General features: G+C 47.0%; 1 protein-coding gene across 4 annotated transcripts in view; it reads left to right on the forward strand.

The window, feature by feature from the left end:
- Nucleotides 1-20,860, forward strand: part of Ptafr (platelet-activating factor receptor) — a 29,739-nt gene extending 8,879 nt beyond the window's left edge. For 3 of the 4 annotated variants that reach the window (XM_063288332.1, XM_006239063.5, NM_053321.2), the window contains 1 exon segment: nucleotides 17,599-20,860. In XM_063288332.1, coding sequence (XP_063144402.1) covers nucleotides 17,645-18,670 — 1,026 coding nt within the window. In that variant the 5' untranslated portion in view covers nucleotides 17,599-17,644 and the 3' untranslated portion in view covers nucleotides 18,671-20,860. 4 annotated transcript variants of the gene reach the window in all.
- Nucleotides 20,861-22,469: the final 1,609 nt, after the last annotated feature.

The following is a 22,469-nucleotide window of genomic DNA, read 5'->3' on the forward strand; positions in this document are numbered from 1 at the left end:
GGGCCTTGCGCTTCCTAGGTAAGCGCTCTACCACTGAGCTAAATCCCCAACCCCCCTAGTCTTGGTTCTTAATTCGCTTTCAGCCTTCTGAGTGATGGGCATTTCTGGCCTGTCATCAGGTGCTTAGACACTCCAGGGACCCCCTCATTTCTGAGAGTAACCTGGAGCCATCGCAGTTGTAACCCCTGGTGGGGGTGATGGTGAGGAGGCAGCTGCTTAGAGCTCTGTGAGCAGACCACCCTTTGCTCTACTCGCTGTGTGACTTTGGCGAAGTTATACACCGTCTCTGTATAATCAATATCATCTCCCCAGTAGGCTTTCCTGGGAGGGTGAGCTAAATGGTCTGGGTCCCTGGGACCTCGCCCACTCCTGTGTTTCCCCCAGAGTGATGATGACTGGGTGGCTGGCACAAAGAACTAGACCCAGGAATGGTTGTCACATTAAATCTCAGGTCTTGGGGACAGAGGCCAGTATGGTACTGGCTATCTCTCCCTGGCAGGAAGCCTTGGGGTGAGGCTGACAAATCAGAGCTTCTGGCCAAGGACTTGAGGGATACTGAGAGATAAGCGACCCGCAGCTCTCTCACTTGCTGCTGACAGAACGCCAGGCTGTGCTCCAGATGGTCAGTGACCAAGAGTATGCTGGGGAGATGGTTACCGCAGAGGGAATCCCTTCCTCTGCGTACCCAGTCAGAGAAAGGGAGATGACTGGCCTTCCGAGCCTTTGGTTTTGCTTATAATCTCCAGTCTGGGGCCATTGAGTCGCCTCGCTTTTCTCTTCTGTGGTTTAAAATTCTGACCTTGAAGGTTTGTGGAAAGATGAATTAATAAGTGGGAGGACGTGCTTTGCTGAGCATAAAACACTAAAAACAGAAGTGTCACTGCCAATGCCGACTGACACTGCAGAATTGACTGCAGACGTCTTAAAGAGGAGCAAATGTTTGTTTATTGTCTCTTCTCCTAGTTGGCAGGGTTTAAAACGTGCACAGGAATATGCACTGAGTTAGGTCTGGTGGGCACATCTGTGATTCCCAACCCTCCAGAGGCAGAGGCAATCAGATCAGCTCAAGGTTAGCCTTAGCTACGTAGCAAGCTGAAGGCCAGTGTGGGCTCCCTGAGACCCCAACGCCTCCCAGACATGTACCAGAAGAGATATGTATGACACATGTGAAAAAATAGGATCACCAAAGTTGTACTTCTTTGGGGTGGACAGTGAGTCACAGGCCAGCTCTGTCCTCACCCTAGTCACCTTGGGTCATTCCATCCGGTCAGTGAAAGTTTGGGCAAGGGATTCAAGTCCCTGACAGTGCTGACCAAATGTGCATCATGGGTAAGTTTTCCTCCTGATTGGTGAGATGTGATGAGCCCCTGGCATGGCATCTGTTTTATCTTTAAAAAAATAAAGTATCCATGTATGTATGTATGTATGTATGTATGTATGTATGTATGTATGTATCTATCTATCTATCTATCTATCTATCTATCTATCTATCTATCTATTTTAGAGTTTCCCCTCTCTCTATTCCTCCCAGTTCCTCCCCATCTGTTTGTCCTTTTTTGGGAATCAGAGCCATTCCCACTCTTGCTTGCAGACAGGTCTTATTGAAGGCCATTGAGCCCTCCTTTTCCATACAGGGTCCCTCAGTGGATGGAGGTTGGGGCTCAGGATGGGATGAGAACTGAGCTAGAGGATGGGCTGTGGCGACAGGAGTCTGCACTGAGAGTAGAAACAGTTCCCCAGAGCAGAAGTAGCCCTCAGCACAGCTGCTCCTAGCAGTCGCTTAGAAACATGATGAGGGTGGGAGACGCTTCCGTGTGTATTTGTGTGTGGGGGTCGGGGGTGGGGAGCGGTATTCAGCTCCACGGGAGTGGGACCTTCCACCGGCTTTGCAGAACACTCGAACTGGCTGGGCCAGGAAATAAGTCAGTCACTTGTGCAAGGCCCTTTCCAGTTCGTAAAGCCCATTTCAATTTACCAAGCGTGTCAACCTTTTTCCAAACACTTTGTCTTCCACTCCCTGTGATCTCTCTTCCCTTTTACAACCCCTCGTTGAGGCTGGCAGGGCACCCCAGTTTTCAGATAAAAACTCTGGGGGTTGGGGATTTAGCTCAGGGGTAGAGCGCTTGCCTAGGAAGCGCAAGGCCCTGGGTTCGGTCCCCAGCTCCGAAAAAAAAAAAAGAACCAAAAAAAACTCTGGGGCTCTGAATTGAGGAGAGGTTCTCTTAGGATGGTGGGGAACCTCGCTGAGACTGGAGTCCTGCTCTCCTGACTCCAGTGACTATGCTTTCCCTCCTGCCATCCTGGAAGCTTCTTCCCAAAGACATGGTTGGTACAGCACAGGGTGGATTTGCCACTTATTAGCAGGAAGAGTACTGTGAGGACCCTGGGAAGAGAAGTAGCTCCCTCAGTCATTGGAACTACTGTTACCATTCTAAACCTTGAGCGTGCTGGCAGCTTCTTGTCCTTCCAATCTAACTTGCAAAATGATCAAAATCCTGATGACCAGAGAGATAAGACAGCTGGTCTGGCCGCCATGTTGGCACTCTAGACAACCTTGGAATGTTTGTGATGACAAAAGTTTGTCAGTTGCCATGACAAAGCTGGACCGTGACCAAAACAGAGAAGAGGAAGAGAAGAAAGGACATCGAAGTTCCTGGAAATCTCCTTCCTGGAAGGGTTTGATGACCACAGATGCACGCACCCCCGCCCCTGCCCCAACATCTCAGCCCTAGTAAAATCCCAGGCCCTAAACCTGCTGGGAGAGACAGCCCTGACCATTGCATAAACTTCCTTTCTGCTCCTAGAACAATCTGGTAATTCGTGAATGGCATTGCATGGGGGAAAGAGTGTAGATTTGTTAACAATATCCTGTACATAGGAAGACTTTGATTTTATTTATTTGTATTTATATATTTATTTTATTTTATTGAGATAGTATTTTGTGCAATCCAGGCTGGCCTCCAACTTACTATGTAGATCAGGCTGGGACATGAATTCTTGATCCTCTTACCAAAATGCCGGGATTATAGGCTTGTACCAAGACATCTGGCCATACAAATGTTTTTTTTTTTGTTGTTGTTGTTGTTGTTGTTTTGATTGGTTTGTTAGTTTTTTTTGGTTTTCTCTGTGTAGCCCTCACAAGTTCTGGAACTTGCTATGTAGACCAGGTTGCCTTGAACTCAGAGATCTACCTGCTTCTGCCTCCCCGGTGGGAGTGCTTAAAGGTGTGCGCCAGCCACCACCCCCACCTACCTTCCCAGAAAGGGTTTAATTCTCATTATTGGGCACATGAGGAAAGGAAATTTAGTCAGACATGATGGGCCACATCTGAAATCCTGGAACTTTGGAGGCTGAGGCAGGGGGATTGCTGTGAGTTTGAGATCAGACTGAGATATAGAGGGAGACCCTGTCCCAGTAAATAAATAAATAAATAAATAAATAAATAAATAAATAAATAGAAAAAAAGGTGTGGGGAGCAGGGGCTCAGTAGAGCCAATTGTCCATCTTGCATGCATCAGGACCTGAGTTTGATCTTCATGTGAAAAAAGTCAGTAGTCACAGAGCCCAAACCTACAATCCTAGTGCTGGGTACCGAAGATGAGACAGGGGTGTTGTTGGGGCTCACTAGCTGGCAAGTTAGCCTCACTTACTCACTGAGAGATCCCGTCTCAAAAGACAAGGCAGACCAACCTGAGTAACAACACTCAGAGAGCACGCACGCACACACTCATACACACAGATACACACATATAAACACACACATAGTACACATCCACACACACAAAGATACACAGACACACACACATACAGACACAACAAACACAGAGACACACATACATACAACACACACATACACTCACACACTCATACATAGAGATACACATCCACACACGGAGACATATACACAGACACACGCACACACACACCTTCATGCACACACTTTCATATACACAGTCATACCTCAGTCAAGGTAGGGTCCCCAGCACAAAGGAAAATGGCTAATTCTATTCCTAGCCCTGAGACCCAGCCCTTAACAAAGATCTCCAATCTTCGATCAGTAATTCAATTAGCATAATGCTATGACTGCAGGAAATCTGGTCCAGAGTCTCCATGGACATTTGATCTCCACATTTGGCCTCAGTTGTTCTCTCATCTGGAGAAACGGCAGTGAGAGCACTATGAGGGGATTCTAAGAGGGTCCTGCCCCAGCCAGGACACAAATGTGAGGCAACAGGGACCAGAACAGGAGGTAACTATTTATTGAGCACCTACTATAGGTTCAACACTTTCCTCTTATTTTCCTGTGTGTGTGTGTACACGTGACTTTCCAAACATAGAAGAGCTTATTTTAAAATTATATTCACATGTTTATATATATGTATATGGGTACCTGTGAGCCACCGGCAGATGTGCGGAGGTCAGGGGATAAATATGTCATTTCTCTTCATCGTGAGGGTTCTGCGGCTGGAACTAGGGTCTTTAGATTTGATGTATTTAACAGCTGAGTCATCTCGCTGGTCTTAGCAGACAGTTTTCACTTAATCCTTGCAGTGGTCCTAGGAAGTGGGATCGTGGGTATTTCAAGTTTTCAGGAATCTGTTATAATCTGTATTCTGCAGCTAAGGCTAAGAAGAGAAGCAGTTTGCCCAAAGACTGTGCACTTATGAAGTTTGGGTCATGTGATTTCAAGTTAAAAATAGATGACACGGCTGGGAGGTGGTGGCCCATGCCTTGAGCCAGGCAGATTTCTGAGTTGGAGGCCAGTCTGGTCAACATAGCGAGTTCTGGGACAGCCAAGGCTACACAGAGAAAGTCTGTCTTGAAAAACTGAACCAAACCAACCAACCAGCCAACCAACCAAGCAACCAAACACACAAAAGCACACAACATGGGCTAGAGAGATGGCTCAGTGGTTAAATGCATGTACTTCACCTCCAGAGGACCTGAGTTGAATTTAGAGTAACCATGTCAGGGGACTCACAACAACTTGGAAACCCGAGCTCCAGACCAGAGCCTCTGGGGGCACTTGTATTCATGTGTACACAGACTTACACATAAGTAAAAATAATAAAGGATAAATCTGAAAAGAAAAACAATGTGGGCTGGGGATTTAGCTCAGTGGTAGAGCGCTTGCCTAGCAAGCACAAGGCCCTGGGTTCAGTCTCCACCTCCGAAAAAAGAAAAAAGAAAAAAAAAAAGAAAAGAAAAGAAAAAGAAAAACGATGAACCTCCCACGGGACACCTTAAAAAAGTACACAGGGGCTGGAGAGATGGCTCAGAGGTTAAGAGCACTGACTGCTCTTTCAGAGGTCCTGAGTTCAAATCCCAGCAACCACATGGTGGCTCACAACCATCTGTAATGAGATCTTCTGGTCTGCAGGTGTGCATGCAGGCAGGATGCTATATACATAATAAATAAATAAACCTTTAAAAAACAAAGAAAAAGAAAAAAGTACACAGCATACTTAAAAAAAAAAGACTGTCTTCAGACACACCAGAAGAGGGCATCAGATCTCATTACATTTAATTGGTTAATCTCATTTAATTGGTTAATTAGAAGCAGAGTCTAACCTTGAGCTTGCTGAATGGCTGAGGATGACCATAAACATTTGCTCTTCCCACCCCTTACCTCCTCCATGCTGGGAATACAGGCGTGGGACATCACACCAGGGTTATGTGAAGCTACGTCTTAAAGGCTCTGCAGGACTGGCAAGCCCACTACCAGCTACCTCACCAGCTGCTACTCTGTATTCTTGCTTTTCTGTTTACCTGTCTGTGGAAAGGGCTAGGGCGTGGGGCGGGGAGAGGAGCGCATGCGTGCGCCAAAGCATGAGTATGGAGAACAGCTCTGGTTCCCTTCTTCTTTGATGTGGTCTCCAGTCATTAGACTTGGCAGCCAATGCCTTATTTACTGAGCCATTGTTCCAGCTTCTCAAAACTATCTTTACTTAACATCAACAAGGTCTAAATTCCAACATTCCTTTTGGAAGGGGCACATTAAAGTCATAGCACTTGCTCGTAAGTTATTGTGTGTGTTTGTGTGTGTGTGTGTACACAAGAGAGAGAGACAGAGAGAGACAGAGACAGAGACAGAGAGAGACAGAGACAGAGACAGAGAGAGACAGAGACAGAGACAGAGACAGAGAGACAGAGAGACAACATATATATGTGTGTATATACATATATATATGAATGACAAGGTCTCTGGAAATTGCTATGTAGACTAGGCTGGCCTCAAACCACTGAGTAGTCTCTCCAGCCCTTAAAGTTCTGTTTACAAACTTAAATTTTTGTGTGTTTATGATGCATGCTATGTATGTGTATTTGCGTGTGAGTGTAGACACATGTATAGTGTTATATATATATATATATATATATATATATATATGTATATATATAGTATAGAGGGTAACCTTGATTGCTAGTCCTCACCTTCCAATTCGGTTTTTTTTTTTTTAAAGATTTATTTATTTATTTTGTGTATGAGTACACTGTAGCGGTCTTCAGACACACCAGAAGAGGGCATCGGGTCCCATTACAGATGGTTGTGAGCCACCATGTGGTTGCTGGGATTTGAACTCAGGACCTCTGGAAGAGCAGTCAGTTCTCTTAACCACTGAGCCATCTCTCCAGCCCCGGTTTTTTTTAATATAAGAAAGGATACATTTTTATTTTATGTATATGTATGTTTTGCTTATATGTACCACATGGGTGCAGTACCTATTGTGGCCATAAGAGGGCAGGAATCCTCTGGAACTACAGTTCTGGATGGTTGTAAGCCACGCTGTGGATGCTGGGAAGGGCTTCTGGAGGAGCAGTCAGTGCTCTTAAGTGCTGAGCCATTTTTCTAGCCCCATGCCTAGCTTTTCCTATGTGTGCATTCGGGTGTGAGGGAGCACACACTCATGTATTTGTCAGTAGAGGCCAGGGGTCAGTGCCAGAATGTCTTCTTCAGTTTCTCTCCATCTTACATTTTGAGTAGGGCCTTCGCCGACCCTGGATCTCACAACTCCAGCTGAGCTGGGTGGTCAGTGAGCTCTGAGGACCCACCTGTCTCCATTTCCCTGGGGCTGCTGTTATAGACGCTCGGAGCCACACAACCCTTTATATGGGTGAAGGGGACTACACTCAGGTCCTTATCCACACATCTCCAGACCCGCGTTTTATCTTTGACAGAGTTCATTTTAGTGGCTGTGGGGTGGGTCGATTTCACTGCACTTCTGTGAGGATGGCTGGTGTCGACGTGGTTCATGCGCTTGTGGTCCAGCCGTATTTTCTTTGGAGAAGTGACTGGGAGTAAAGTCAGTCCTTCCCTCTTCCCCTTTGTGTCCTGCAGCGTGAGAACCAAACTCAAGCGGGGTCTGGGCTCTGCCGTTTTTGTTGTTGTTTTGAGACAGCTCTCTATAGTGTAGACGAGGTTGGCCTGGAACACAAGGCAAACCTCCTGCCCCAGCATCCTGATTGCTGAAGATACAGGTACGTGTCATTATGGCCAATTCCTCTACCCTCAACCCCTTTTTAGACGGTCTTATACGATAGTTTATGTAGTTGGGGCAGGCCTTGAGTTTGCTAGGTAGTCAAGACTGGCCTTAATCTCCAGTTCTGGGGTTGGGGATTTAGCTCAGTGGTAGAGCGCTTACCTGGGAAGTGCAAGGCCCTGGGTTCGGTCCCCAGCTCCGAAAAAAAGAACCAAAAAAAAAAAAAAAAAATCTCCAGTTCTTCCTGCCTGTGCCTTCCAGGTGTTGGCATTACAGGGGTATACCAGCATGCCTGGCTTTAAGCCTATCTAAAAATATTTATAGTGCAAGCCAGACCTGCTGGTGCATGCCTTTAATACCAAATTTCGGGAGGATATCTGTGAGTTCGTGGCCAGCCTTTTCATAGCAAATTTCAGACCAGCCAAGGCTACGTAATGAAACCCTACCTAAACAAGCAAACAAACAATAAGTATTCACACTGCCGATAAGGGCATGGGGCCTTACGCGCATGAGAATTGGCTCCCAGCCCCCGCTCTACCAGGCTGGACAGGCTCAGTGTGAAGCAAACTCATCCTCCTTTCTGCTCACTTGGGTTCTGTCTCCCAGGTGTAGAGAAAATAGCAGGGTCCTGGATGAAGGAAACTTCTCCTGCTGGCCATTTGTAACTTTTCTTTGTTGAGACAGAGTCTCACTGTGTAGCATTGACTGGCCTGGGACTCCCTATATAGACCAGGCTCAGGTTCACAGATATCCTCCTGCCTCTGCCTCCCTAGGGCTGGCATGGAGCCACCATGCCTGACAGGCATTTGAACTCTGCCCAGGCCTTAGGGCAGCTCTGTGAGTGTTTGAGGTGTTGGTCCAGGGACAATTGGCTCCCAGCACTGGTCACAGCCTGCTTTGGAGAGTCTCAGATTACCATTTCTGAGCTTTGTGAAAATGGACAGATTTGTATTCTTTCTTTCTTTTCAGATTTACTTATTTACTTATTTTTTTTTGATTTATTTTATTTATTATATATATAAGTACACTGTAGCTGTCTTCAGATACACCAGAAGGGGGCATCAGATCTCTTTACAGATGGTTGTGAGCCACCATGTGGTTGCTGGGAATTGAACTCATGACCTCTGGAAGAGCAGTCGGGTGCTCTTAACCGCTGAGCCATCTCTCCAGCCCTTATTTACTTATTTTATGTATGTGAGTACACTGTCACTCTCTTCAGACACACCAGAAGAGGGCATTGGATCCCATTACAGATGGTTGTGAGCCGCCATGTGGGTGCTGGGATTTGAACTCAGGACCTCTGGAAGAGCAGTCAGTGCTCTTAACCGCTGAGCCGTCTCTCCAGCTTCTTTCTTAATCCCACATTCTCTCCTGGAACAATAGGTATCTCATCTAGAAAAGAAATGAGTATAAACCCATTTTACAAAGCTGATTTGTGCAGGATATATGATCCCCAGGTAAGGACTGACACCTGAGATTTCCCTCGTGAAGGTTGGCCAGTGTCCCAGGTTTAGGTGGGTGGGGTCAAGTTCCTCTCCAACACCCTCAACCAAGAAAGGAGTGCTTGGGTCCAGGTGGTGGTGTCCATGTGGAAAAATGCCCTTCTCTCTCTCTCTCTGCCACTCCTTGTCCTGGTCCTGTTGGCGAACACGTCTTCTCGCCTGAGGATTTGCAAGGAACTGGAAGAGACTGGAACGAGGTTGCGCACGTCCAATTTACAGCTTATAAATATTTAGACATTTCTACCCTTGCCCTCAACTGACTCCACAAAGTAACAGGGCTGGCTTGCTGGCCAATTCAGCTTTCCAGCTCAGTGTCTACCCTGGGGCAGTAACCACCACATTCTTTCTTCTGCCCTGATGGTCCCTCCTCTCTTACTGTCTTAGCTGGAAACCCTTTCTTCAGGTTCCCTGGGAGCTGCCGGTGTTCAGTGTTCACAGTGGGTGTGGGGTAGAAAGCCAGAGGGCAGGATGGATTCCTTGGTTTCTTTAATATGCATGGTTCACCCCACCCCCATCTGAAGGCTGGGCCTGGGCACTTGACTCAGCTTTGACCTGTCCAGGGAACTGTGCCCAAGTTTTAAATTGAGTGGTTCAAACCTCTTCCTCCTTCTAAATGCCTGTGCATTTCCTCAGCTTGCTTTTCCAAATTAAATTAAATTATATTATTATTTTAATAGAAAGAAAGGTTTATTTACCACACTGCAAGGGCCAACAGGCTGGGCGCTAATAGGAGTCCCACCCACAGACTAAGAACCGAGGAATCTTCCAGAACTTTTGAAAGGTGTGTTGGCAGGTGCCAGAGACTGCCTGGGGCTGGGAAGAGCTGGCATGGGGTCTAAGAGCCTCTGACAACCATAGTTAGTTCCTCTGGGAGAGGAGGGAAGGCCTGGCCAACAGGGCTCAGGCATATTTCAGTCACGCTGTCATCTTTGGGCATTGTTAGAAGCGTGAGATTAATTAATTAATTAATTAGTTAATTAATTAATTAATTTCAGTCAGGGTCTCTCTACATAGCCCTGGCTTTCCTGGAACTCATTATGTACACCAGGCTGGCCTTGAACTTACAGAGACCCACCTGCCTCTGCCTCCCTCGTGCCTATCTCTCTGTGGCGCTGGGGATCAAACCTAGGGTATTCTGTATCAGACCTGCCGCGCTCCTCCCACTGAGCTATATCCCAGGCTCCTGTGGTAAGATTTTTCACTGGGCAAGACAAAGGCTCAGAGAGTCAAGCCACTCGCCTAAAGCCACTTAGCAAGCAAATGAACAATGAACCAGATACAATCCGAGGTCCTTATGCCTGGAGAGACCACATTCTTCCCATTCCTTTTTACCCTTAGTTTGCCCCATTGGAAAAACTGACATATTTTCTTTCTGACATCTACCATGAGATTGCCAGTGGCTTAGTGGATCATTTATTCCTGGCCACAGATACTGGGAATAAAGAAATACAAATGGTTTAGTCTGCTCTCAGGAAGCTGCCATCCTGGCGAGGAAACAAGCATAGAAATCAGTGTCCAAGCCAGATGCGCCTTTAACCCAGCGCCCAAGCCCTAGAGAGGCAGAGGCAGGTGGATCTCTGTGAGTTCGAGACCAGCCTGGTCTACAGCACGAGTTCCAGGACAGCCAGGGTTACGCAGAAAAATCTTGTCTCGAACCAAACCAAACCAAACCAAAATGAAAAGAAATCAATATCTTAAGCCTATGGTGAGCTAGGCATGGCGTTGTAGGTTTGTGGTCCCAGCAAATCAGAATTTCAAGTTCAATTCCTGCCTGGATAAGTTAATGACACCAGAAGAGCTAAAGGAGAACTTGGGGTACCAAGACGTAGAATGCTTGGTCAGCTCATGCAAGGCCCTGGCTTTGTACCCCTACTACAGAAAAACAGTTGTAGCGAAGCTTTATGTAGGCTGATAAATAGAAGGTTGGCACTCCTCTTTGGCAAACCCAGTGAGTGCCTCGCTTACCAAACCATAGGCTTTCTCAGCGGGCCTGCGCAGGCATGACACAGGGCAGGGCCCACCATGTCTTGAGCAGGCCCTCTGATTCGAGATTTTCTAGAGATAGTCATGGGTATCCCCCTAATGGGAGCCAGACCCAAGAGAAGGAAGGAACTTCCTGTGTGACTTGTGGGTAGAGACATGATTTCCCCACAGATACAGAGTGAGTGCCCCGAGCTGCCCAGCTGTGGACTGCAGCCACTCCCTGCCCTTCTCAGAGAGCTAGACCAGATGTGCTTCCCACCTCAGGAGCACCCCCAGTCAGGACAGAGAAGAGGATCAGAAGAAGGGGCTGGGACTGTGGGACAGAGACATGCACATTTTCTCATCCCTGGTATGTCTTTACTGATTGAAGGTCTCAAAGACCCCTGGGTTCTGTGGGTTATACCTACTGCTGTGTACCTCATGGGCCGGGGCGCTGCTTTTCTTTAGAGCTCTTGCCTGCCGTGTGTGAAACCTCAGGTTTAATCTCCAGCACAGGAGAAAAAGAATTACTAGCTAACAGTTTCTAAAACGATTAAAAACAGAACAAAACAGAAACAGAAGCTTTTCTATCTCAAAGCAAATAAAATTCATTTTACAGAACACAATTGCATTGTTAAAAAAAAAACAGTTTACGGGGGTGGGGTGGGGCATCTCTACATTATTTTAAAAGCCCTTTACTGTTGAGTTAAATAGGAGACAGTTGGGGTCTCAGAGCAGCTCCCATATTGTCTGTGTGTGACAAGCTGCTGCTTTGGTAAAAGAAAGAAACGCTTGGCACACAGACGGGAACTGGTAAAAGGAAGGTTGTTTTCTTTTTTCTTCTTGTGCTGGGGATAGAAATGAAAGCCTAGCACGCACAGAATTACTGATCTATCCCTAAGCTCAGAGGGCTGCAGCCGGGAGAGCTCTGTTTTATTAACACCCAAATAGGACTTTGTTAATTTCCTCCGTGTACATAAAGCATTTCTGCCATATTCTCCTCATTCCTCTCTTGCTTCCTTCCACTGACCTGCTCTCCTTCCCAATTACTCTCTCTCTGGAAGCTGGCGTCTGTCCTTCCGTTTGTCTTGTTTCTTTGATAAGCTGCTAAGTTTCATTAGGGTTGCTTATAGGACAGGCACGCACAGGCGAGGGTTTTATTTATAGGCTCATTCCTATTTTGGGGTTAGGGTATGTGAGAGAGAGAGACTATGTACGTGTGTGTATGTGTGTGTGTGTGAGAGAGAGAGAGTGAGTGAGTGTTGTGCGTGTGAGAGTGTGTTTGTGTGAGAATGTGTGTGTGTGTAAGAGAGTATGTGTGCAAGAGTGTGTGTGTATGTGTGTGTGAGAGAGAGAATATGTATGTGTGTGTGTGTGAGAGAGAGAGTGTGTGTGTGAGTGAGAGAGAGTGAGAGAGTGAGTGTTGTGCGTGTGAGAGTGTTTGTGTGAGAATGTGTGTGTAAGAGAGTAGGTGTGTGAGAGAGTATGTGTGTGAGAACGTGTGTGTATGTGTGTGAGAGTATGTGTTTGAGTGTTGTGTGTGTGAGAGCGTATGTAAGAGAGTGTGTATAAGCATGTGTGTATGTGTGTGAGAGCATATGTGTGTGTGTGAGAGTGTGTGTGAGTGTGTGTGTATGTGAATGTGTGTGTGTGTGAATGTGTGTGTGTATGTGTGTATGGTGTATGTGCATATGTGGGGCGTACACTCCCCTATATATTTGGAGGAGGATGTTGGGGTCCTCTTTCACCTCTTGCCAAACCTGGAGACACATTTTTGTTGTTGATGTTGTGGTTTGCAGCTCTTCTTTTTTTTTTTTTTTTTTTTTGATTCTTTTTTTCGGAGCTGGGGACCGAACCCAGGGCCTTGCGTTTCCTAGGCAAGCGCTCTACCACTGAGCTAAATCCCCACCCCGGTTTGCAGCTCTTCTTATAGCCAGCAAGATCAGCAATCCTCCTGCCTCCAACCTTCACTGTCTGTGAGGACCATGCCAAGATTTTTCATGGGTTCCGGAATCCAAACTTACAGTCTTGTGCTTAAACAGCAAGCACTCTTTTTTTTTTTTTTTCTTTTTTTTTTTTCTTTTTTTTTTGGAGCTGGGGACCGAACCCAGGGCCTTGTGCTTCCTAGGCAAGCACTCTACCACTGAGCTAAATCCCCAACCCCAACAGCAAGCACTCTTAACCACTGTTTGTTTTTTCAAGACAGGGTTTCTCTGTGTAGCCCTGGGTGTCCTGAAACTCTGTAGACCAGAATGCCCTCGAACTCACAGAGATCCACTTGCCTTTGCTTCCTGGGTGCTGGGATTAAAGGTGTGCACCACCACCTCCAGGCTTCTTAAGAACTCTTAACAGCTCTTTTGATTTGGGATGAGAACCCACTATAGTCTTGGCTGACCTTGAACTTGAAGCAGTTCCAGGCATGTGCCACCACTCCAACTAGCTCTTCTTTGACACTGTATCAAAAATCATAAATACTAGTTTGTTTCTTTGTTTCTTTGTTTCTTTGTTTGTTTGTTTGTTTGTTTGAGAAAGGGTCACATGTAGCTCAGTCTGCCCTTGAACTTATTCTGTGGTGTTTCTAACTCCCAAGTGTTCGTATTAAAGGCAGGAGCCACTATGACTGAATTTATCAGTTATAATTTCTTTCCTCTGCCAGGCTGATTCAGAGGCAAGTTTGGCTCATTTTTTTCTAGAAGGCCACATTCTAGTTCAATTGGCCAAAAAAAAAAAAAAAAAAAAAAGCCTTTTATAGGTACTATCCATAACACATGTAGAGTATTAAAAAGATGTACCCTTAGCCAGGTCATGGTGGCACATGGCTTTAATCCCAGCACTTGGGAGGCAGAGGTAGGTGGATCTCTGTAGGTTCAAGGCCAGCCTGGTCTACAGAGTGAGTTGATCACCAAAGCTACACTGAGAAATCCTGTGTTGACTTAACCATAAATAACAACAAAAACAAAAGCAAAAGCCACAGATGTATGCGTAAATGCTTAGGATTTACTAAAACTGATGTTTCAGGGTTGACCAGTTGGCTTGGTAAGTGTAAGCGAACCTGCTGGGAAGCTGTATGACCTGAGTAAGATCCTTGGGTCTCATGTGGTAGACAGAGAGAACCAACTTACAAAGTCATCTTCTGACCTTTACACGTGCGCCATGGCACTTGTGTGCACAGGTCCAAACACTTTAAATAAACAAGTAAATGTAAAAATATTCTAAAAGATAGCATTCTTGATTTATCAAAGATTTAAAAATTCTATTAAGTGTATGCATATGTATGCATTTTTTAATCACCGTGACTTTGTTTGTATGTTTGTTTGAGGTAGGGCCCTAGTATCGCCCACTTGGTCTCAGACCCCTTATTTCAGTGAGAACTCTTCATCCTCTTGGCTCTGTAGATCAGGCTGACCTCTGACTCACAGTGATCCACCCGTCTCTGAATCCCACATGCCAGGCCCAAAGGTGTGTGTGCCTTTAATCCCAGCACTCAGGAGGCAGAGAGACAGGTGGCCTTTTGAGTTCCAGGCCAGCCTAGTCTACGGAATGAGTTCTAGGACAGTTGGGGCTACACAGAGAAACCTTGCCTTGAAACAACATCATCAACAATAAGAAAATTAGCAATATAATTCACAGTCTGACTCAAGGGTATATTTTTTGTTGTTGTTTTCCAAGACAAGGATAGATTAAGAGAAACTTTAGCGAAGCAATTATGATTTATCAGGAATTCCGAGACCTCCAGATCTGACATCGAAATTGCTATCTTACTAAATGGAAGAAAGACGCAAAAATGTTCTCAAAAAAGTTTCAGTGACAACTGGTTGTTTCTTTAAATGTGCTTGTATTTAGTCTCTTTTCCTCGAGTGTTTTACCCCTGGAAGGCTCTCGTAGGGATGGAGGCCATTAGCAAGGCTTCTCACCTGTTGCTCTGCAGGAGTCTTTGGTACTGGGAATAAATGTTGAGGAGATATTTTCTGGTTCTCACAGGTGTCTCAGCCTCCATGAAGAACTGAAATTCAGATGAGGGCTCAATCATGAGTTGAAATCGAAAGGAATGGAGGGGTGGCTCCTTCTGGTTTCCTTCCTGATGCCTTTGCTAAAAGATTCTGATCTAGCCGGCAGCTGTGGCACATGGCTTTACTCCCAGCATTCAGGAGGCAGAGGCAGGGGGATCTGAGTTCCAGACCAGAGAAACCGTGTCTGTAAATAAATAAATAAATAAATAAATAATAAATAATAGAAAAAGCTAAAACAAAACAACAACAAAAAAAAGCAAAAAAAATTTTTTTTGGACTAAAAACAATTTAGAAAGGAATGGGGTAGTGGGTTTACTTAGCCTACTCCAGTGTGTCATTGAAGGAAGTCAGACAGAGGAAGTCAAGGCAGGAAATGAGAGGCAGAGGAGAGCAGCTTTCTAGTCCACACGGCATTACCTTCAACAAGGAACTCACTTGCAAAGAAGTACAGCAGGAACCATGGAGGAGGATGCTTGCTGGCTTTTTATACAGTTCAGAATCATCTGCCTAGAGGATGGCATCGCCCACAGTGGGCTGTGCCTTCCTCCATTGTTTAACAGTTGAGACAATCCCCCACAGACATAACACGCAGACTAATCTGACTTGGGCAACTTCTCAACTGAAGCTGCCTTCTCGGATGACTCTAGGCTGTGTCAAGTTGGGGGAGCAAACTAGAACACATAGCTTTGGGGCATAGTCTTTGCTTAGCAGTGTACAGGGGCCTTGGGTTCTATCAGCACTGGGAAGGAGGGTGGGAAGGAAGCAAGGTAGAAAGAGAGGGAGGGAAGAAAGGAGAGGAGGGAGGAAAGGAGAGAAGGAAAGAGAGACAGAGACAGAAACTAAATATGGAAGCGCCTTCATGACAGCATCTTGAGTATTTTGAATCTGTGAGGTCTGGATAGTTCTGAAGACCTTCCAGGGAAGTCACTCTAGCTGGAGACTGGTGGGAAGGGTCCCAGGGTGCAGGCAGAGTGGTAGCTGGAGAGCTGGAGGTTGGGGTAAGGGATACGTGGTGGTCTTCTTAGAAACTGCCAGCTCTTTGCCTGCTCAGTCCTGGCGTCTTGTACAGCATCTGCGTGGGGTGTTTGCACCCTTTCTCCTCTAGGATGTCCCAGAAATGCCACCTGCTCCCCCAGACCTCTTTTTGTTCTTCAGATTAGCACCCCTCTTGTTCTTTGTTTAGCAGCTGTCTATTTGAATTCCTTTAGATTTTTCCTCCTTCATGACACGATACTCATTGAAGGCAGGGCTGCTTGGCTGTGCTCTTCAGTGTGCCTGACAGAGTCCTTGCTCAGACATACTTGTTCAGGGGCTGGAGAGATGGCTGACTGCTCTTCCAGAGGTCCTGAGTTCAAATCCCAGCAACCACATGGTGGCTCACAACCATCTCTAATGGGATCTGACACCCTCTTCTGCTGTGTCTGAAGACAGTTACAGTGTAGTAATATATATTAAGTAAATAAATATTTTAAAATATCTGTTGAATGGATGGATGGGAGAATGAAGGGACTTGATATCCTGACCACTGTTTTTCTATAAATATGTGTGTGTGTGTGTGTGTATGTGGGCACACGTGTGTGTACACATGAGTGATTTTCTTTTGAGACAAAGTCTTATGCTATAGTCCAGGCTAGCCTTCAACTCACTATTTAGCCCAGGCTGGCCTGATATTCATTATAATTCTCTTGCCTTAGCTTCTCAAGTGCTGGGATTATATTTGTGAGTCTCCAGGCTGGGCCATGTGGCTACTTAGTGTCGTATGATCTCTGGCAGTTCCACAGTCTTTCTTTGTCTTTCTGACCTTGACACTTTGAATGGGCACTATCCAGTCATCTCGAAAGATGTTTATAATTTCGGTTTGTTGGGTTTTAGGTGGAGTAGGAGGTCCCACCCTTGGTCACATGCATGTCAAGCAAAAGAGACCACTGTGCTATAACCCCTTCATCTGTTGAATGGGTTAAAAATTTTTTTTTAAAAGATAGCGTGTCATTACGTAGCTTAGGTTATCCTAAAACACACTTTGTAGGCCAGGATGGCCTCAAACCCATGATGACCTTCCTGCTTCTGCTTCTCAAGTGAATTCATCCCATTACCACAATGCCTGCCCTAAAATTTTTTCAATATGAATTTTTTTAAAAAAACTTATTTATTCTATGCATATGAGTGTTCGAGCATGTCTATACATCATGTGTGTGCCTGGAGCCTGGTGGCGGGCCAAAGAGAACATCAGATCCCCCAGAAGTGGAGTTACACACATGCACACACCACATACAGACACGCACCACACACATACAGACACGTACCACACACAGGTATACACCACACGGTGCACAGAGGTCAGAGGTCAGATGACAACTAGCACAACTCAGGTCTCACCTCCCACCACATGTGGGTCCTGGGGATCCAACCGGGACGCCAGGCTTGGCTACAGATGCATTTATCCATTGGAACATCTTCCAGGCTGTTAACCCTGTTTATGCAGACTCTGCCTTGACCACTTCCCATTAATCCTTGGGGATTAAGTTTCAACATGATTCCTAGAGAGGACTCCAGCATCCAAACTGTAGCAGAGAGCCTTGGAATTGTTGAGATGAGCGACTCTCTTCCTGGCTCTTTATTAACCAGAGTCTTCGATTGTTCTTTCAGGGACATACAACGTTCCATGACCAGGTGACCCTTCCTGCCCAGAGCAATGGAGCAAAATGGCTCCTTCCGTGTGGATTCTGAGTTTCGATACACCCTCTTTCCGATCGTTTACAGCGTCATCTTTGTACTGGGCGTGGTTGCCAATGGCTATGTGCTGTGGGTCTTTGCCACCTTGTACCCGTCCAAGAAACTGAATGAGATAAAGATCTTCATGGTGAATCTCACCGTGGCGGACCTGCTCTTCTTGATGACCCTCCCGCTGTGGATTGTCTATTACTCCAACGAGGGCGACTGGATTGTACACAAATTCCTGTGCAACCTGGCTGGCTGCCTCTTCTTCATCAATACCTACTGCAGTGTGGCCTTCCTTGGCGTCATCACTTATAACCGCTACCAGGCAGTAGCCTATCCCATCAAGACCGCCCAGGCCACCACCCGCAAGCGTGGCATCACTTTGTCCCTGGTCATTTGGATATCCATCGCGGCTACTGCATCCTACTTCCTGGCCACAGACTCTACCAACGTGGTGCCCAAAAAGGATGGCTCAGGTAACATCACCCGCTGCTTTGAGCATTATGAGCCATACAGTGTGCCCATCCTTGTCGTCCACATCTTCATCACCTCCTGTTTCTTCCTCGTCTTCTTCCTCATCTTCTACTGCAACATGGTCATCATCCACACGCTGCTCACGCGGCCTGTGCGGCAGCAGCGCAAACCGGAAGTGAAGCGCCGGGCGCTGTGGATGGTCTGCACTGTCTTGGCGGTATTTGTCATCTGCTTTGTGCCCCATCACGTGGTCCAGCTACCCTGGACCCTAGCAGAGTTGGGCTACCAGACCAACTTCCATCAGGCTATTAATGATGCCCACCAAATCACCCTCTGCCTCCTGAGCACCAACTGCGTCTTAGATCCTGTTATCTACTGCTTTCTCACCAAGAAGTTCCGGAAGCACCTCAGCGAAAAGTTTTACAGCATGCGAAGTAGCCGGAAGTGCTCCCGAGCCACTAGCGACACGTGCACCGAGGTGATGATGCCAGCCAACCAGACTCCTGTCCTGCCATTGAAAAATTAATCAATGCTTATTAAAGCCAGGTCCAGAGCCTTCTCTTTTATGGCCCCCACCGATGGCGCAGAAAGCTAAGAGGTTCCTGCCTGTGGCCAACCCCCAACTTGGACCCTGGTGGACTCTTAAGTGAGGCAGTTACTTCCTCACAGAGAGCCATTTGCTGGAAAATACAGAACTCCAATGCTCCTTTTCATCCATCTTTGAGTCAACACTAGAGGGTTGTGGCTGATGGACTCATCCAGGGCTTCAGATTGTGACAACCCTGCTAGCACCAGACCTTGGGGAGAGACGCTGAGCAGCCCAGTTCATTCAACTGGGACAGCAATTTAAGGATTGGGCAGTGACTTCCGGGTGCTACAGGAAGAGGGGAGAGGGGTTGTGGGGACTCTTCACTGATTGTGATCTTTGGCAAAACAATTGGGTTTAGGATGGTGCCTTCCTTTATCCATCTACAGATACAAGGTCTTTGTGGCTCTTCCTAGAGGAAGTGGTTTGGTGGTTATCGCCTGACTCACCCAGCACCTTGCCTCAGACATAACCAGAGGAGATAACACAGACGCTGACCAGAAGCTAGGATGGGTGCATGTTTGCTGAGGCAGCTGAGTTTTGCCCGGGCCTGAGTGAGTGCTGAGGGAATGGAAGAGAGGTGGCTACCTCAGAACACTGCACTTTCCACTTCCGGCAGGCAGCTTCTTTTGAGGTCCTCTGGCCACCTGGTGGTGATTTTTTGACAAGTGTCTTAGTCTCATTTCACTCACCGTGCCCAGAAAACAACTCGAGGAGGGAGAGATTTATTTTGGCTCACAGTTTGGAGGACCTCAGTCCCTCACGGCAAGGAAGGCATGGTGGGGCTCAGACTCTGGTGGTGGGAATAGGAGACGGAGGTTGTCCACGTGGCAGTGAGCCAGGAACCAAGACTGCACCTTAACCCAGGGTTGGGATATAACCCACGCCCCCGCGCCCCCAGCCACCTACTTCTACAGCCAGGTCCTACCTCCTCCTAAAGGTTCCACAGTCTCCCGACCTAGAGAGCACGGCCCTGGGCCAGTGAGATGGTCGTGGAGGGTAGAGAGCACTTGCAGCTAACACTGCTGATCAGAGTTTGATCCCAGAAGCCACATGGTACAAAGAGAGAACAGATTTCTGCAAGTTGTCCTTTGACCTTTGCTTTCATGCTGCGGCACACACATGTCCCGCCTCCCCCATATACATATAAATAAATGTACAAAATTAATAGGATAAAGCAAAACGAATATGACCCCATAGGAGTATACATGAAACGGCAGGTGTATTCAAAACATACCTGCTATTTCATTTAAGTGAGATCCCCCCCGGCCCTCTGAGAAGTATCCAGAAGCCTCAGACTCAGAACTCTGAGGACCTTTTCCTGTTTTCCTGAGCCTTGTGCTTTCGAGTGTCTCCTTGAAGCTGGGTCAATTGCTTCCTGTCTGCTAGACAAGCATAGGCTTGTTCCAACGGACAAGCTTGAGTTTGGAATGATGACGGCAGTCTGGATCTAGCTGAAGGGGACAAAGTGGCTAAAACAACTTGAACTTCGTAGACATCTTACAAACCCGGGTTCAAGTCTTGCCTGTGCTGAATGTTGCTTAGGACGTGGGAATATAATTTTCTACCTCTTGGTGTTGTTAGCTGGGAGGTTCAACCTACCTCACGGGACTTCTGGGCAGTGCGTGTTCAGCTGACTCTGGGCTATTTATCCCTATCCTCCCCTTTGCTGGGAATTTGGTGCCCTCGATCCTTGGTTTAGAACTGAAGGGGTGAGGGTTAGATGTCTGGATGCGGGGTGCACCTTTTGGGGAGCTGTGACCATGTTTACATGTGAAGTGGGTTGGGTGGCCACCTAGGTGACTGGTAGATAGAAGTGGCTTTTCAAAGAAATCAGGTTAGACCAGACAGAAGCTAGAACGTGGCGAGAACACTCAGCTTCAGAGGGGCCAGCAGGCACGTCCCCGGTGCTTTCTCTTGCGTCCCGGGAGGTTCTTGTCAGGATTCCTTCTCTCTCCTTCCCTAAGCTCATTGAAATGGTTGTCTAGTGCTTTCAATCAAATAACATCCTCTGCCTCTGTGTTAATATGATATAGTCTGAATTTCATCGTCTGCAAATCTCCCTTGCCACTGGTTTGCAATATCCATTTACCACAGTAGGTTTGCTTAATAAACATTTTTCTCTTCAAATTAGGCCTTTTGGTTTTGTTTTGTCGAGACAGGGTTTCTCTGTGTATCCCTGGCTGTCCTGGACTCACTCTGTAGACCATGCTGGCCTCAGACTCACAGAGATCTGCCTGCCTTCCAAGTGCTGGGATCAAAGGTGTGCGCCATCATGCTCTGCAAACTTTGGTCAACTTTAAAAACTTATAGTTCTTCTGACAGCCACTGCATAGATTATTTTTATGCCCATTTTACATGTGGGGGGAAAAGGAGGCTCAGAGGGGCAGAGTCATTAATATTCAAACCTAGAATTCTCCCTGAGCACAGGCTAGCTCCCATCCCCTATCTACCATGTAATCCGTACTCACACTCCAACTCTTCAAGCAAGGCATCCTATGAGTGCTGCTGGTTCAGGAGCTGGTACAGGCCTCCACCCTGAGGTTGGAGATCTCTTGTACAGCTCATGCAGCCTGGAAGCCTCATGGGGACTCTCCCCAGGCACAAGCACTGGTGATGAAGCACTTCAGACACTGGGAGACAGGCACAGCTGTGTTTCTAGGAATCCTGGGAACCAAAGTGCCATCACTGTGGGAGCCAGGAGGAGCACTTAGTGAGACGTGGTTTTACTCGTCAGCTTGAGGGCTCTAGAACCATCTGGAAACACCGGTAGAGTTTCTCCCGGCTCTACAGGTCATCCCGAGCCACGCTTACATCTTCCTTGACGAAGAACTTCCAACTTGCTTCTGACACAGCGGCACCAGTCCACACCCTCACCCGTAGCTTCATGGAGGATTTCGTTGTCCACTTTGTTTGGGTGCGTGGTCTCGCCATGTAGCTTTGGTTGATCTAGAATCACCCTGTAGACCAGGCTGGCCCTGTACTCAGAGATCCACCTGCCTCAGCCTCTTGAGTGAGACTCATCAATCGAAGACGTGCACCACCATGCTAGCCTAATATGTTCTTGGCCCGTGTTAGCTATCCACAATCGCGGGTTTCATTATTGACATTCTCATTCTCGTGTACTCAGTACTGGGTCACATTCACCCCTCCCCCTTTTGCTCTCTGGTCCTCTCTCAACTCCGGCTGATCCCTTTCTGTACCCTTCCTCCTCCTGACTGTCTACTTCTACTTTCAGGTCTCTTTTTAGTGTGTGACCCAGAGTGTCCCTAGGGTTGTTTACTGGAACATGGACACCTTACCTGTTAACTGCATGCAAATCCTCAGGGGGACCGGGCTCCCAGGAGACCCCTCCACCTCAACGGGTTCTCTCTCTCACAAGGCTTTCTATTTCCCCAAAGCCTCTCTCCACCACTGCTGCCCAACTTCCGTGCTACAGAATGTGCAGTCAAGTCTTGATTTTAGTTGGACTCCCTCCAATCACTAAAGGACTGTAATTGGGAACTCGTTAGACATTTGTGTTCGGATTCAAATAATTCAGATTCCTGAGCTTGACACAGGGTGAGCAGTAAAATGGCCGCTGACACCCGAGACCAGGGCTCCTTTTTTCAGCCTCCTCCAGTCTGTGATTTTGGACAGACTGGGGGACCTTTCTGGGTCTATTTCTTTCAAGTGGGAATATTGGTCAGGTGGGGTGGCTCACACTTTAATTCTAGCACTCAAGAGGCTGAAGCAGGAG

This window comes from Rattus norvegicus, chromosome 5 (genome assembly GCF_036323735.1).
Source record: "Rattus norvegicus strain BN/NHsdMcwi chromosome 5, GRCr8, whole genome shotgun sequence".
Taxonomy (NCBI): Eukaryota; Metazoa; Chordata; class Mammalia; order Rodentia; family Muridae; genus Rattus; species Rattus norvegicus.